This window comes from Leptonotus elevatus, chromosome 5, assembly GCF_054856555.1.
Source record: "Leptonotus elevatus isolate MCC_2025b chromosome 5, RoL_Lele_1.0, whole genome shotgun sequence".
Lineage (NCBI taxonomy): Eukaryota > Metazoa > Chordata > Actinopteri > Syngnathiformes > Syngnathidae > Leptonotus > Leptonotus elevatus.
The window spans coordinates 3,489,354-3,505,653 of NC_141243.1; the positions used below are offsets into that span (position 1 = coordinate 3,489,354).

General features: G+C 41.6%; 1 protein-coding gene across 1 annotated transcript; it reads right to left on the minus strand.

The window, feature by feature from the left end:
* Nucleotides 1-88: 88 nt before the first annotated feature.
* On the minus strand, nucleotides 89-15,007 carry gldc (glycine dehydrogenase (decarboxylating)). Its single transcript, XM_086075989.1, has 25 exons — nucleotides 14,591-15,007; nucleotides 14,434-14,512; nucleotides 10,972-11,107; nucleotides 10,439-10,603; nucleotides 10,266-10,343; nucleotides 10,040-10,187; nucleotides 8,914-9,110; nucleotides 8,665-8,761; nucleotides 8,484-8,589; nucleotides 8,286-8,425; nucleotides 7,934-8,014; nucleotides 7,747-7,844; nucleotides 7,081-7,165; nucleotides 6,962-7,003; nucleotides 6,725-6,867; nucleotides 6,492-6,567; nucleotides 4,598-4,723; nucleotides 3,695-3,844; nucleotides 2,921-3,033; nucleotides 2,631-2,772; nucleotides 2,441-2,552; nucleotides 1,648-1,743; nucleotides 1,161-1,333; nucleotides 977-1,057; nucleotides 89-865 (listed from the first exon to the last, which is right to left on the minus strand). Exons 1-25 carry the CDS (start codon nucleotides 14,879-14,881, stop codon nucleotides 725-727), a joined length of 3,096 nt encoding a protein of 1,031 aa, XP_085932115.1. The 5' UTR covers nucleotides 14,882-15,007; the 3' UTR covers nucleotides 89-724.
* Nucleotides 15,008-16,300: the final 1,293 nt, after the last annotated feature.

The window sequence follows — 16,300 nt, forward strand, 5'->3', positions numbered from 1 at the left end:
TCATCGCTCTTATCTTGAAAAACACTTAAGTAGGGTCACTCGTATTTCAAGGCACCACTGTAAAAATAAAATCTACTACACATTTTAAACAAGGGTCTCGTTTAATTATTTGGTTTTCTTAGCAAAAACAAAAAAACACAGATTGGTTAGAAAATAAACCATCCAGCATGTGACTGAGTCCAGTTAAATTAAGGTACAACATCTTAAAGGAGGGGAGACGGCAGTAAATATGAAAAAAACAATTACTACAGAAAATACAACGGGGGGGGGGGGAATAAATCTTTAAAATCAACATTGAGACGTTAAAACAATAACATTGACAATACTACATGGACATATATTTAAAACAAATGGGGTGGTGTCAAGGCAGCAAAAATTGAGGCACAAGGAATATTTTTCCGTGTTTTTGAGAAATACTGGAAAGTTCTGTTATGGTGCGATTTATTTATTTGTTTTAAGAAAAAAGCAAGTTGCACCTTTTGGTCCATTGAAAGAGTTGGTAACAACCCACATTACAGTCTACTTACTGTATATAAATGAAACACCCCAAAAAATCATGTAGGCTTCAGTCCCAATGCCCGAGTAAATTAATCGGAAAATATGATGCAATAAATGTGAATTATGATTTGTAGACTTCTAACAGGTCCTCAGATCTTTTACAAGTCTTTTTTGAGAATTGTACATCAAATGCTCAGGCGTGGACATCGGGACTGAGACAAAAGCCCTACGAGGAGGCCCTCTTCTCCTCATAGGGGGATTCGTAGACCTCCATGGGGGGGCAGGTGCACATCAGGTTCTGGTCGCCGTAGATGTCATCGATCCGTGAGATGGTCGGCCAGAATTTAGTCTCGGGCCGAATGAAAGGCTATGCGGGAAAAACAGTTCAGTTCTGTTTTGGCTATTCCAGCTAATATGCTTATTAAGATTAATTCCACAAGAATGAAACACTAAATGTATCGCAGCGTAGGACACTCACCAAAGGGAAAGCGGCAAACTCTCTGGAGTAAGGTCTGTCCCAGGTGGAGGACGAGATGCAGGCCAGCGAGTGAGGCGACATCTGGAAGACGAACAAAGCTCAGGGGTCGGACGGATTTCCATAGTCGGTGGAATTGTATTTATTTATTTATTTATTTATTTTTAACTCTGGTGGCAACAAAAACCTTGAGTGGGTTGACGCGAGAATCCATTCTGCCCTCCTCAATGTCAGCGATCTCCTGCCGGATGCCCAACAGGGCGTCACAGAAGCGGTCCATCTCTGCTTTGTCCTCTGATTCTGTTGGCTCGATCATCAGCGTACCCGACACAGGCCATGACATGGTGGGTGCGTGAAACCCTAGAAAAAAAATTGAAGTTCAGATTTTAATAAAGAAAATTCAACTGAATTTTTGTAAAACTATTCCTATATATCGTATTTAAAAACCATCACAAAGCTTAGCCTTTAGTTTGCTTGCTAAAATTAACTTTAAATCAATTAATTACAATAAAAAAAATTAAACTATCAATATATCTTTCTTCCGCTAAACAATACTGCGTTATTAATGTTTTAAAGCATTTCCTATTTTAAATTCAGCTTTGAAATGAAGACAGCCCTAACAAAAAATGTAAAAAGGAGCGCCCAGGAAGGTAAAAGGTGAGATGTGAACTGACCGTAATCTTGGAGCCTCTTGGCCACGTCCACGGCCTCCACGTTGGCCGATTTCTTGAAGGGCCTCACGTCCAAAATGAACTCATGGGCCACAAAGCCTGTTCACACACACAAATACACATCTTTACGGCCTGCATTTTTGTAACTTATGTGTAAAAACAATCAAAAACAAAAAATACTTTTTGGGTAATTAAATTACATTCAATGTATGCAATGCCATTTTAAAATAAAATGATTAGATACATTTTAATACTGTATTTAGTTTATTCATACTTCAAATATATTCTCAAGGTTTAAAAGTGACAAAAATCATTGTTCATTAAAACTATGGCTTTTTCTTTTAGCCCCGCCTCACCGAAAAAGACTGGTTACTAAACTGTAAACACATTTTTTTTAATAATGTAATTAAAAAAGCTTTTGTCAGTTTTAAAAATATTGCTTTGGCGCCATCTTGTGACATCTACAATCATTTGCATATTATGTGGGCATCAGCCATGGAATTGAGCATTTTTCCCCTAAAAATGTTATTTAACAAGCATCATTTACAGTAAAACATCCATGGAAATAAGCAGTGCTTGGCCCCTGCCTTTGTGTCAGCATCATCAGTTTCTAGGCAGATTACCTATTATGGCTAAAAATAATTCATCTTGTCTACAAATCTTTATCGTCCTGTGGTTTTTCTTTTTTAAGACCAAAAAAAGGTTGTGCAAAACTAGTCAAGGTAAAGCACAACCTTTTTTTGTCTTAAAAAAAGGAAAAACCACAGGACAAGATTACCTATTAGCTTGAACGTACCTTTGGCTCCTCTATAGAGGATCTTGTAGTGGCCCTCCAACCTCTTGGCCATGTAGTTGGCATTGAGGATGGCGATCTCTGTGGCATGAACCAAACCCTTGGCGCCCATCATCTGTCGTTCCAAAAATACATTTAGTCGAATACGAATATGATACTATATGTTTTGTCGTTTTTTGGGGGGGATACCAACCTTGATGTAGGCCCAGGAGATGGGCAAGATGGCGCTGGAACCCCACGGCGCGGCACTGATGGTGCCCAGGGAGCTGCTGCTGTTGACCGATTGCATGGAGACCACCGGGTGGCTCGGCAAGAACGGCGCCAGGTGAGATTTCCTGCTCGGGGCGAAACCGCAGCATGTTAATGCTAATGCTACTGCTAAACAGACTAGTATATGGATTGTAAACTGGCTAGCAAGGAATGGTCAAACGCTTTTCCAAAGAGGCATATTAGTACTATTGGTATAAGTCCAGTGGGACTTACACTCCAATGGGACCCATGCCGGGTCCTCCGCCTCCGTGCGGGATGCAGAAGGTCTTGTGCAGGTTGAGGTGCGACACGTCGGAGCCGTAATCGCCAGGTCGACATAGGCCCACCTGCAACATTACTAGTGCTACTTTCACTTGTGCAGTAGAGATATGGACATCACGTGACTATTTCCCAAACACCCCCCCCCCCCACAGGAATTGAATTTTTTTCGGGGGTTGAACACTAAACCGATAATAATAATTCAGACATTTGGCAGAATAAATTGTCCCGATAATGGATTAAGCAATTAAATAAAAATACAATGAAATAAAAATAATTTCTCGATTTAGTATTTATTGAGCTTTACAACAGACTACAGCAAAAAAAAAATATATATTTTTTTTTTGCCAATTTTTGTGGAGGCAAGGTAGGAGTAGCGGTGATGTTTGCTTGGGCTTATTAACTACTGCAAAAATGATGCTAGTTTCGTTAGCACGTCTATGGAGTTTGTATTGAGTGTTAGCTTTAAGCTAACAGACCCTCGCGAGTGATGTGGTTCATCACATAACATGATTCTCCTGAAGCAAACACACAATTTTTTGGGGAGGGGGGGGGGGTTGTTCACGGATGCCCAAGTAGTAATAAATTACAAATTTAATAAATAAAGACAAAAAGGTATCAGGTTGAGCGACAGCTGCTATTTCGAAAACTTGCGAAATAACCTGACATGAGCAAGCGGCTCAACGATAATCGATTTACGAGCAGATAACAGACAGCACGCACGCGTACCTGGGCGTTCATGTTGGCGCCGTCAAGGTACACCTGGCCGCCGGCGCGGTGGATGAGCTCGCACACGTCCTGGATTTGCTCCTCAAACACGCCGAACGTTGACGGGTACGTGATCATCATGGCCGCCAGGTTGGCCTTGTGCTTGTCCACCTGGAAAGCATGAGACAGTTTGTCAAAAAATTTTTTTTTTAAAGCTTATAATGAATGATATACTTTAAATTATTAATTTTTTATTTTATTAATTATTTAAAGTGCGTTATTTATGGAAAACGTAGAGTAAAATGTTGGCAATATTTTGCTAGAAAGCTTAAAAAATGTGAATCTAAATTTAGAATTATAACTAATCATAAAACATTTGGTAATTTTAAGTGAATTATGATGAGAAAAATTAAGAAAAACATTGGAAAAACTTAAACATGTCAATTTAAATTTAGAATGGTAACACATTATTTAAAGATAATTAAACAAAGCACGTTTGGTAATTTGAGGCAGACCTGAAGGTGCATTATTTACTTATTTTATTCAATAAGGGAAATATTTGAAGGCCAATAATAATAATTTAAAAAAAAAAATGTAGTGCTTGAGTGATTAACTTTAACATTAAAAAAATGTAATGAACATGCTGGAAATAAAAATTAAAGTAGGAAGAAATAGTAATAGGCTTATAATTACCACAAGATGGCACCAAAGCACTAAATTTCTTTTAGAAAGCCTTTTGCTCTATCTCATAGACGCTCCAAAGCAGAGGAATGCCTGGAACGACTTTTGAGTAGGCGGGAGTTACCCAACATTAAAAGTTGTTATATATTGGAAAACTGTTTAAAAAATAAAATCGTCTTTCTTTTTTTTAAATGAATAACTTTTTTTATAATCAAAAAATGTGAATTTAAAAAGACGTGGTACCAGTCCTTTGAGGTTAGCCAGGTCGATGTTGCCGTCTTTGTCCACTTCCACCACTTGAACCTTCATGCCCGCCATCTGAGCACTGGCCGGGTTTGTGCCGTGTGCAGACTTGGGGATCAAACACACCTGCGACGCACACACAAAGACATCTCGTCAATAATTGCATCAAGAAGCCATTTCAAGAACTAGCAGGGGCCGTCTAGTCCAACACTTTGAGACCGGGCTTCATTACAATCATAAAACCAGGGCCAATCACTATGTTTAAACCCTCACCATGGAGGTTAGTTTCATTATTATTACCGGTAGTTTGTTCCATTCCCGATTTTTTTATTTTAAAGCTAAAAACAATCTGTGTTTTTAATTAACTACACAAAAAAAGACATTCATTAAAACACTTTCCCCCATTTGTATTTACATTTTTTTTTTTCATTCTTACGACACCAATGTAAATGTAATAAATTAAAGAAATAATAATATAATGTACATAATAATGCATTTATACAAATGCAAATTAGATGTCACAAATGTAATACATTTGACAATCTAAATCAGGTTTTTCAGTCTTTTAACCAAGTCATTCTAAAAACTAACAAATGTTAAAAAAAATATATATATATACACAAAATAAATAAACACTTAAATCAAATCAAGTCTTTTTGTTTGATAAGTCTAGATATGTCAGATGTAAAAAAAAATATACTTTTTTATAAAAATCTTTTTCTTAACTAAAATTTCAGACAGCATATATTATGTTTTTTTGTTCTTAATTCATATTTTGTAAAGAACATGTATAATAACTGCAGTAATGTATATACTGTAAATTAACCAAGTAAAGATTTTTCCAAATTAAAATTTTGGCGCACACTGTACAACCATGTATTACATTAAAATTTTTATATATTATTGATGGATTGCAACATGGAAAAACCTTCAGCAGTGACCGTAATGTTTTTTTTGTGACCTGAATGTTTAAGCGTCCTGCTGGTCACTAATTGATTTGCTGCCTTATTAGGGTGACACTCCTGACATTGCACAATAAATCCGGGGCACTTAGACCTGCAGGTTGGGCAACGTCCACAAATAACACACAGTGGCAAAACATAAACACCAAATATGGAATCTTGTCAATTTGGACTTTGACCTTTTCCAAGACCGGCCCCCCTATCTAAGACGCATAACACATACCATTATAAAAAATTTAAAAAAGACGCATTAGAATACATGTGCAAAAAGTACAGTCAGCCGTTCTTTAATCTCAGGGGACGTCTTATCTACAACTTGTTCTCAAGTGGTGGCCAATCAGCGAACATTTTGAACTGTGATGTCACAGTGACCCATTGTGTGGACAAGAAATGTGAGTGATAAAGATTACGCTTCTCACTTAGTCACAAACAGAAAGGACAAAAAAAAGTGACCCCAAGACTAACATTGGACTGTAAGTCGTAAAGTTATGAGTAACAAATTGGAATATTAAGAGAATAAAGTTAATGGAGGGCCTAAAGTGAAAAAAGTCAGAATTATATGAGAAAAAAATCGTAAGGTTACAAAAAAAAAAGTCGTTATAGGTTAAAGAATAATGTTGATGTAATAATTATGATTTTAAAAAAAAAGTTGTAATGTGTACTTTTAGTGAGAAAAAAACAGATGGTAGAAGAAGTTGTAGTAGGTACGAGAATTAATTTGCACTCGTTATTTAAATTTTTTTTTTTTTTTTTTAAAGTCTACAAAAACAACATGCAAGAATAAAGTCATAAATTAAATACAGACATTTGCACAAGCACAATAATAAAGAGATTGTTAAGCATTATTGTTAAAGCGCATCATTCATAGCAATCCTCGTTGACTTCAGTGCAAATACAGCATGATGACATTGTTGTTTTTGTGCATCACTTACGCTTCTTGAAGTCTCCCCCTTTGAGTTGAGGTAGGCCTTGATAGCTGCCAGCCCGGCATATTCTCCCTGAGCGCCACTGGAACAGGAAAGACATGGCGTGAAAAATACATAATTCACATTCTAATCAATCACATTTGCTGAGCCGACAACATTATGAATGGACAACTATAAACATGATGTATCACAGTGGAATTGAAAAGTGTGTCTTTTAATTTGATGCGATCTGGGCTCACCTGTTTGGCTGAAAGGAGATCTTGTCATAGCCCGTGACCTCACAGAGGTCCTTCTCCAGCTGCCTGAAGAGCTTCTGATAGCCCTCGGCCTGATCCAGAGGCACGAACGGGTGAATGTTGGCAAACTCCCTCCACGTGATTGGCTAAGCAAGCAAATGTTACATTTTAGCTAGCTAAAAGAAATGCATAGCTTTTAAAAACATGAAATAGACATTTGGTTGGAGAAAAGTGACTCACCATGAGCTCTGAGGAGCTGTTCAGCTTCATGGTGCAAGAACCCTAAACAGCCCCCATTATTATTACATTTTTTATATTTAGAAGTCATTTTTGAAAGTGGTGCTGTGATGAGTTCTCACCAGCGGGATCATGCTGTGCACCAGCGAGATGTCTTTGTTCTCCAAGCGCTTCATATAGCGTACAATGTTTGTCTCCGAGTGGTAACTGAGGGTTAACCCAAAGCAGAACGGTTAGCGACATGCTAATGCTAACATTAGTGGAAAAGGCTGACTGGGCGTGATATTGTGTCACAACCCAAGTTACTCAAAGATATTAGAGGCCCATGACTGGATTATTTATGGCCCCAGTAAAGATAAACGTTGCGAACGAACAAGAAAAAAAACTCACTGCTTGAGCTGCTAAACGTTGACAGTTAACAAGACTGATAAAAGTAAACACATTGGCGGCCGCCACTCAAAACAACAAATCTTGTTAGATAACCACTATATCAAGTAATATATCGTTAGCATGAAATGCTAGGTCCCATTAAAGATATGTTAGCAGCTATCACTCGAGGAACAACAAATGTTGTAAGATAATGTATGTACGTTATCTCGTCATAGCTTAGCATTGAATGGTAGCTCTTTGACATGACAAAGAATTAAAAACACACTCCCTGAGCTACTAAAAATTATTCAAAGAATGATATAGATTCTACTTAGCAGCTATTACGGTTTAGCTTCAAAACACTCAAGAGGAACGACAAAACATGGAATACTAGTGGATGTCACAAGTAAACTCTCCACCTGTTGAAAACCTGGTGCGCCAGGTACTTGCTGGTCCTCTTGAAAGGACTTCCCATGACGCCCTTTATCCGCTCACCCATCTTCTCAGCGATAAGCTCCTACAAATAAAATGGAGCACCCCATCGCTGAAATTAACAACGCGAACAAAAATGGGACGGGTAGACAATAAGGATTGGTGGCAACATACGGCAGAGGATTCACAGCCAAAGACCCAGAGCAAGTCGTCCAGGTCCCTTTCGGTCACCGTCTCGTCCAGCGATACGCCCAACTAGAACGAGACAAGGAAGAGGCCTCTGGGATCATAATTGACACACACTGACTCAAGGGTGAGACCCTAGTATCCCAAGACCAGTCTTAGTGCTGCCCCTCAATCAAGCCACATCCCACCTTTGAGGACCAATTGAAGACATGACATTATTTTCAGGGAGAAAAAGGGGGACATTATTCCAGTTTACTGACTGACAGAGATAAAACGAATAAAATGGATGAAAGACTGATGACGCTACATTCAAAATAGCCAAAGTGCAGGAAGTACTCACCACTCCGTCAGCAAATTCCCTGAGGTTCATGTTCCTCTGCGCAGCTCTCTCCAAGATGTCCTTGGCCGCCACGCCGCAGGTGATTTTCAGTGTGTCGAAGAACATCTCACTGTGCAGCCGGTGTCCTGCTCTCTTCAGACCTACGCCATACCATGACTTAATCATGGAGTCTTTGCTGGGATGGTGCAAGGACCTTACCCTCGGCCAGGATAAGAGTGGCGTTGTGCGTCCTCTCCGCGATGTGTTTGAGTCCTTGTGGACCATGGTATAGTGCAAACATGGCCGCCATATTGGCTAGCAGAGCCTGATCGGTGGGAAATGATCCCAATGAGGACACAATGAGACATTTCTGCAAGACATTTGTAGCTTGAGGTCCTACCTGAGCTGTGCAGATGTTGCTGGTGGCTTTGTCTCTGCGGATGTGCTGCTCCCTGGTCTGCAGCGCAAGCCGAAACACTTCCTTTCCCGCAGCATCTCTAAAATATCAACCTTTAACTTCAACATGCACTTTTGGGTGAAATCTACTGCACGGTGACCAACTCCAAACTTTTGAATTAAGCACAACTTGCTGTTCTCTATCGAGGAGCTAAACAGCGAAATTCCCAACAGACGAGTCTCAGTGTCCTACCTGGTAACGCCAACCATTCTGCCGGGCATCATTCGGACCAAATTCTCTTTGACAGAGAAGAATGCAGCGTGAGGACCCCCGTAGCACAGGGGAACCCCGAACCTCTGGGAGCTTCCCAGCGCAATGTCCACACCAAACTCGCCAGGGGGACGCAGGACGCACAGTGCCAGAAGATCTGTTGCGCAGCAAGCCAGGGCCTAAAAAAACATTCATCAATTTCTGTGGGAAACTGAAAACAACAGCGCATTGAACGACATGCTCAAGAACCTCCTCAAGAATTGAGAACTATCAAACTCGACACAGATTCAAAACCAGGACCTCTCTAACCTGCAAGGCAGACGCATTAACAACTCGTCCACCATGCTGCTACTTCAAACCGTTCCGTTCCGTTCCGTCTTCAATTCCACTTATCCGGGGTCGGGTCGCGGGGGCAGCAGCTTTAGCAGGGAAGCCCAGACTTCCCTCTCCCTAGCCACTTCAGCCAGCTCCTCCGATGGGATCCCAAGGCGTTCCCAGGCCAGCCGTGAGACGTAGTCTCTCCAGCGTGTCCTGGGTCGTCCCCGGGGCCTCCTACCGGTAGGACATGCCCGGAACACCTCCCCAGGGAGGCGCCCAGGAGGCATCCGAACCAGATGCCCCAGCCACCTCAACTGGTTCCTCTCAACGTGGAGGAGTAGCGGCTCGACGCTGAGTCCCTCCCGAATGACCGAGCTTCTCACCCTATCTCTAAGGGCGAGCCCGGCTACCCTGCGGAGGAAACTCATTTCGGCCGCTTGTATCCGGGATCTCGTTCTTTCGGTCACGACCCACAACTCGTGACCATAGGTGAGGACAGGAACGTAGATCGACCGGTAAATCGAGAGCTTTGCCTTTCGGCTCAGCTCCTTCTTCACCACAACGGACCGATACAGCGTCCGCATCACTGCAGACGCTGCACCGATCCGTCTGTCGATCTCCCGCTCTAACCTACCCTCACTCGTGAACAAGACCCCAAGATACTTGAACTCCTCCACTTGGGGCAGGACCTCATCCCCGACCCGCAGAGAGCACTCCACCCTTTTCCGACTGAGGACCATGGACTTCAAACCCTAACACTTTATTGACATTTTCAACGGGAATGTCTTACCCCTCCCTTGTGCGCCCGGTCCACGAGGTTCGTGAAGTCCTCCACCCTGCCGTCAGTGTCGGGGTACTGGAACAGAACGCCGCTGATGTCTTTCTTGCTGAAGTCCATCTCGTGAGGCAGCTTCAGCACCGTCTTCACACCAATGTAGCTGGAACAGAGTCAAACGGGGCGCCAATGTAGGATACACCATTTAGGACCGTTGACAGTAATTTGCACGCGTCCCTACTTGGCTCTGGTCTGCACCACCGCAATGGTCTGAGGGTGACAGCGAGGGTCGATGTAGAAGATTCTTCTTTTGTTCTGTCTGGGAGAAGAACGCAGGGAAACCCGGGACGGTTATGCAGTCTCAGGATCTCGCCCTTGCCTACCGTGTGGTACTGCTGCGGCATTTCTTCATACCTGTGGCAGAGCTGCATGGCCTCGGCGGCGGCTGTACCCTCGTCCAGCAGCGAGGCGTTGGCCATGGGCAGGCCTGTGATGTCGCAGATCATGGTTTGGTAGTTTAGGAGAGACTCCAGGCGGCCTTGGGCCACCTCGGGCTGGTAGGGTGTATACTGAGTCACCCTGAGGGTGAGAAATATCGAGGGGCAAGAGGGCACCAGTTGAAATAAAGGAGGATCTTCTTAGGGGATGTAGACCACCTTTTTTTCTTCTTCTTTTTTATATTGAGAATTTAACTTTTTTTTTTTTAACATTCCGATATTGGTTATCTTCATTTTTTGTTGTTATTAAATGTAGGCTAAGATATATTTCTGTTAAATAACAAACAAACAAATATTTGTAATTGTTCATTGACCCACATTGCCACGAGTGGAAGTAAAACTCAAGTCACATAGCGGCTCCCCTGTCGCCCGGAACACATTAAAACCAGCAGCCAAAACCTCGTGGTCAGTCAGCGGATCATCAGAGGTTACTCGAGTTCTCCAACTCACCAGCCGGCATTCTCCAGGAGGTTCCGCTGGATGGGCGGCGGCATGGAACAGTTGTAGTAGCCCATGCCAATGTAGGAACGCCAAACCTTGTTCTTCGTCGCGATCTTGTGCAGTGACTCCAACACTTCGTTCTCACCTGGAACATTCCCAGCACAGATGTAGACCATCAAAAAAAAGATCTCAAGGTGGGAAAATAATCTGGTAATAAGCAGGGATGCTAAGAGCACAAGATGATTACTCAGAACAGCAACCAAGAAAGAACAGACAAAGCAGATATAACAGGATGTTTTAAAAAGGGGCCTCAAGTTTGCGGAAAGTCATCGTTGCGACCAAGCAGACGGTTCAGTCGGCCCTTTCACGCAGAGATTCTACAATAATTGGCACATCAATGTGGCAACAGAAGCTTTGGCATTTCACACAGCTTTAACAGACCATTGGAAATACACTAAAGCAGCCCTCCCAAACCAACATTTTGTACCGCGCCACACAAGAGAATAAAGACAAAAAGTTTCACGTTGAACCCCAAGCGCATCTGCTTATTATGCCTCTGCACTCATTAAACCACTTGTCTCAGTCACGTGATATCCTATGCTAGTAAAAAGTAAACCCATAAGCCTCTTAGAAAAGGACAAATGAAGATAAAGGACAAGACAAAGGTGCTTTGAAAAAGGACAATATCTCTTTATCAAAAGAGATGATTCTCACGCACAAAACTCGACGACAGGCTCGCAAATGAGAGAATGAAGCCTTCAATACTGCTCGGGCACATTGAGATCAAGCAGCTCCAGCACTAAAAGACAAAGCCTGGATTAAAATCGAAGCAGAATGTTCAGGGATTCCTTGCTTCCGTTTCTACAGCCTGTCTATGTGAAGCGGGATTTTTCGCGGGAGATGTTGACCAAAACAAGATTACGCAGACATAAATCCAGTCTACTGCAATTGTCGTAGTCTCACATTGAACATGGTCACATATTTTTTTGCCTGACCGATCCGTGGCGCAAAAAGGGTTGAGGCCCGTCGCTCTGAATATATCAGAAGATCTGTTTCGATGATGCATTGTAAAGGCACCCGGATTATTTCAGTCGAGGTGCTGGTCACAAAGATAGTAGAGGGCGGAGTAAAAAAAAACCCTGCTGCCTGCTGATTGGCCAGCAGAGGATAATTGAATACAACTGACTTGCATGGTATGACATCAGCCCATTTACCACAGCGACCCAAGATGAACCCTTTTAGTAGAAACTTTTAAAACCGTCTGCCCTCTCGCTAGTTTGATCCACTTTGTTTATCAGAGTCACCACGTGGCCGTCACGCCGCACCACTCGTCTGCTTAATGCCAAATTATTTCAATGAGCAGCACTGGGGAGCTGCGGAACAAACGGGATTAAAAAAAAAAAAAAAAAGAGGCAGAAGCAGATTAGAGCGTAGGCGACGGAGAGAGAAGAAACGAGGACATATTTTGTTTGCAAACATCCAGGGAAGAGCTGAATCCATACAGCATGCTTCTATCTCCCCCTCCCCATTAATGAGAGCTGTGCCAAAGCAACCACTGAGATTCCTTTGGTTGCCTAGCAACGCCGAGGAATGGGACAATGGCGCCCCATCTCAACTACTACTGGGGAAAGGCAAGACACACACACACAAAAAAAAGAACAAAAAAATGGATATGTGCCGTTGATTCAACATCAAGTATTCTACAAATATAAATGCATCTGTGAAAATTTTTGGGTAAATTCCTGGAAAGTTTCTAGTAAATTTCCATGTGAATTCAAATTGAGATATTTAGGAAATCTTCCAAATTGGAAATTTTCAGTTTTATTTTGTCAGAGAGACATCAATGAAAATGTAGAATTCCTCCTTGCCACTCAAATTTCAGTCATAGAAACCATCAATACAACATGTACTACTGTAATACTACTTTGTGGGGGGGGGGGGGGGGGGGGGGAAGCAAAAAAAAAAATCCTGATTCAGATCCATGAAGGACCTCCATTGTTGTCCCCTTTGCTGGTATTTTCTTGCAAAGCCTCAGAAAAGCTGAAGCAGCAGAAAACGCTTGCAGCGAGCCTCCCGGTCCCGACCAATAGAACGCTAGGTGACTCCGACAAACTTAGTTAATCATTTCCGCTTTTGTATTTATAGCCTATATATAAAAAAAAATGCTACTTGCGTCAGCACTCGTGCGAGCTCATCGGTAAATCATCAAGCTTGGATGGTGGTGAGTTATTAAGAAGAGAATTGCGCAAACAATAAGGTGATTACAATAAACTGTAAACAGCCAATGAGACAAATATTTTAATAAATAAAAAAAGACCACTTCAAAACAATGAAACTCAGTGTGAAAAGTCAACATAATGTACATACAGTATTATATAAAAACATTTGTTCTCGTTTGTTTGTTTGGTTTGATGTAGGGATGCCCTGATAGCACTTTCTCAGACCGAGACATTTGAGTAATAGTCGATAAAGAGAACCAACATTTGATAATGCCATTATGTCTTGTAATTGTGATGAGAATGTGTTTCAAATGGCACTCATACTCCTTCAAATATTTTTATATATTTTTACTGAAATATGTACAATTTTGTTTTTATCCTTGCAGAGAAAATACTGATACTCATTTTTTTTTATATATTTATTTTAGGTATGGTGTTCTTTGTCATGGAACAGGATGTATATATTACTTTTTAAAATATTTGAACTTCACATTTTCATCCCTTAGTCTGTTGTCACCCTAAAGTTCATTTATTTATTATACAGATTTTATTCCCAAGCAGAAATCCAAATTGTATTGATTGATATTGACTATTTGGTTTCTTGACACCTCTGCTGCAAATATATATTTGAGAATAGAAACACTTGAACGTTGTCATAAAAATATTCACATTAGAATTGCGTATATTTATATGTTTTTTTTCCACTGTATCTTTAGTCAGCAAACTCAAATATAATTACAATAAGTCAGTAAAATAAAACCAACTGAACAAATGTGATTGTTTACTGTACATTGTAAAATATGTTTGTGCAAATTATTTTTAAGCAAACACACACAACATAAAGAGGAAGGTTTAGCTAAAATAATTCCAATATGACCAAAAAAATGGCATTACTTATTATTATTATTATGATCAGTATCTTTGCAAAGATTGGAAGGTCTCCTGTTTTTTAACTGCTTTAAAATGGGCTCAAATGCTGCTGTTTTTGAAGCAGCAATATGTGTCAGTGTGCAGTGTGACCATAAGAATGGGGCAGATTGCATCCATCCTTGTCACCTTATTAGGAGCCCCCTCGGCTGTGATGTAATGTGACCGCTGGAACCAGATTGAACTGGACTTGCGACCTGGGCGAGAAACTTTGCACTCGCCTTACCATGAGCCTCATCATCATTGTTCTGATCATAATACACTCCAAATATGTTCAAGCGGGAAGCATGTGGGAGAAAATGCGAAGATAAAGATGTCAACTTACACACAGGGTCGTCCAGCTTCATGCTCTGCCTCATACGGATGGACGACGGCACCGTGTTCTCAATCAGCTGCTCGATGGACTGAAAACAAAAACAATACATGTGAAATGGACATGAAGAAGAAGAAGTGCGATAGTAGTTTGTCTTTGTTTTATTTACCTCCAGTCCGAGCGCGTCCAGCATGTCGCGCTTCTCCCGCTCACCTGGCCCGATGTGCCGCTCGGCGAAGTCGTCGTGCCGGGGTAAGATCCGCTCGATACGCCGAGAGCACACGGCCGCCGAGGTCCGGATGCCCCGCGTTGCCAGGGACGCCCCCGGCCCGGAGCTCCGGCGGCCGGTGGCTCTCCAAATCACGCGCCCGCCGCCGGCCGCGCAAGTCCGGTTGGCCGCCCCCACCACCCCCGCCGCTTTGGCCGAGAAGACGCCCCACGACTTGGCGCAGCGTTGCATCTTTTGTTTTGGAACAAAAAGTTGGAAAAGGCCGGCAGAGTGTGACGCGATCCCCGCAGGAGAGCTGAGGCTGCTGTTGCTGCTGTTGCTGCTGCTGGTTCTGCTGGACTACTTCAGAGTTTATACAAGTGCACACAGTTGCACAAAAGCGAACCAATCACAGCGCCGAGGGAGAGTGACGTCACGACGGCCCAAGTTAAACAGCTGCTCAACTTCCTCACGTGATTTACCAAAATTCGCCTCTTTGTTGTCAAAGAGTCAGCCCGGAAGTAAGTTTCACTTAGCTACATAAAATGTCGTAATTTTGAGTATTATGCAATCTTGGTTTAAAGTGATCCCTCAAAATTTGTCTCCATAGCACTATCAATCTGCCCCCCTCCTTTCAGCCCCCAAAGCCAGTTTAACATGAGAATTAGCAGTATGACTATCATACCACAAAAAAAACTAAACAAAAAAATCACGCCTGAAAATAAACAGGAAGTCAGCAGTGATACTGGGAGAAAAAGCCACTAAAGTCCTGTCTTGGCAACTAAGAAAATAGTTCTAATTTAATTCAAACTTGAACTTATTTGTACCTCAAATATCTCAAGAGAGAGTAATGGCTTATTCAAACAGTTCAGTACACATTTGTACAAATCAGAACCACCGGAAAACCTGAAAATCATTGACACCTTTTCATCCATAATAATTAAACTGCCAAACCTCAACCAAGAAGAACAAAATAGTCTTGAATCTCCATTTTGGTCAAAAGAAATGGAGGAAGTTCTGGACTTGTTACAAGCAGGCAGATTGCTAGTGGGAGGATGGATTTTATCCAGAATTTTACAGGACATTTCAGGATGTAATTAATATTCATTCAACTAGGTCAACTAGATATGTCTAATGGCCACATTTGGACTTGGCCTTTCATTTATTAATTGGATCAAAACCCTGTACCATAAACCTCGAGCAAAAATAAGCGCCAATAGACAGATTTTATTCACATTCTCTTTTATTAATAGATTGAGCTTCTTGTCTCGGCAATTTGAGCCTGAAATAATCAGACAAGATCCTGATATAAAGTGGTACCAGGTGGGTCAATTATAAAAAATAAAAATAAAATATGACCTAGAAGATTACATTATTTTATATCTCAGAGACTCATGGTAACTCTCCAGACTACAAGCTGTACTTAATAAAGTAACATTCCAGGTTACAAGGTGACTTTGGAGAATATTTTGTGATAATTGTTGAAAATAACCACAAAAATCTGTATAGATTGATAGGTTTACAATGGTCTCGGACTGAAAGTAAGACTGTCACCTAAAACACAGTTAAAACAAAACAAAAGTCACATGACCTTGGACAGCACAATTTTGGATAGATGACATTATAAAGGAATTCAGCACCGAGAGAAATGCTTTGATTGGGGTTCGTTCA

Bases quoted from the DNA above. Each gene is read 5' to 3' on its own strand.
- gldc (XM_086075989.1), bottom strand. From the start codon at position 14,881: ATGCAACGCTGCGCCAAGTCGTGGGGCGTCTTCTCGGCCAAAGCGGCG. The intron at 10,344-10,438 runs GTATGAAGAAAT...TTCTTCTCCCAG, and splicing joins GCCATGCAGCTCTGCCACAG to ACAGAACAAAAGAAGAATCT. The intron at 10,188-10,265 runs GTAGGGACGCGT...ACTCTGTTCCAG, and splicing joins GTGGTGCAGACCAGAGCCAA to CTACATTGGTGTGAAGACGG.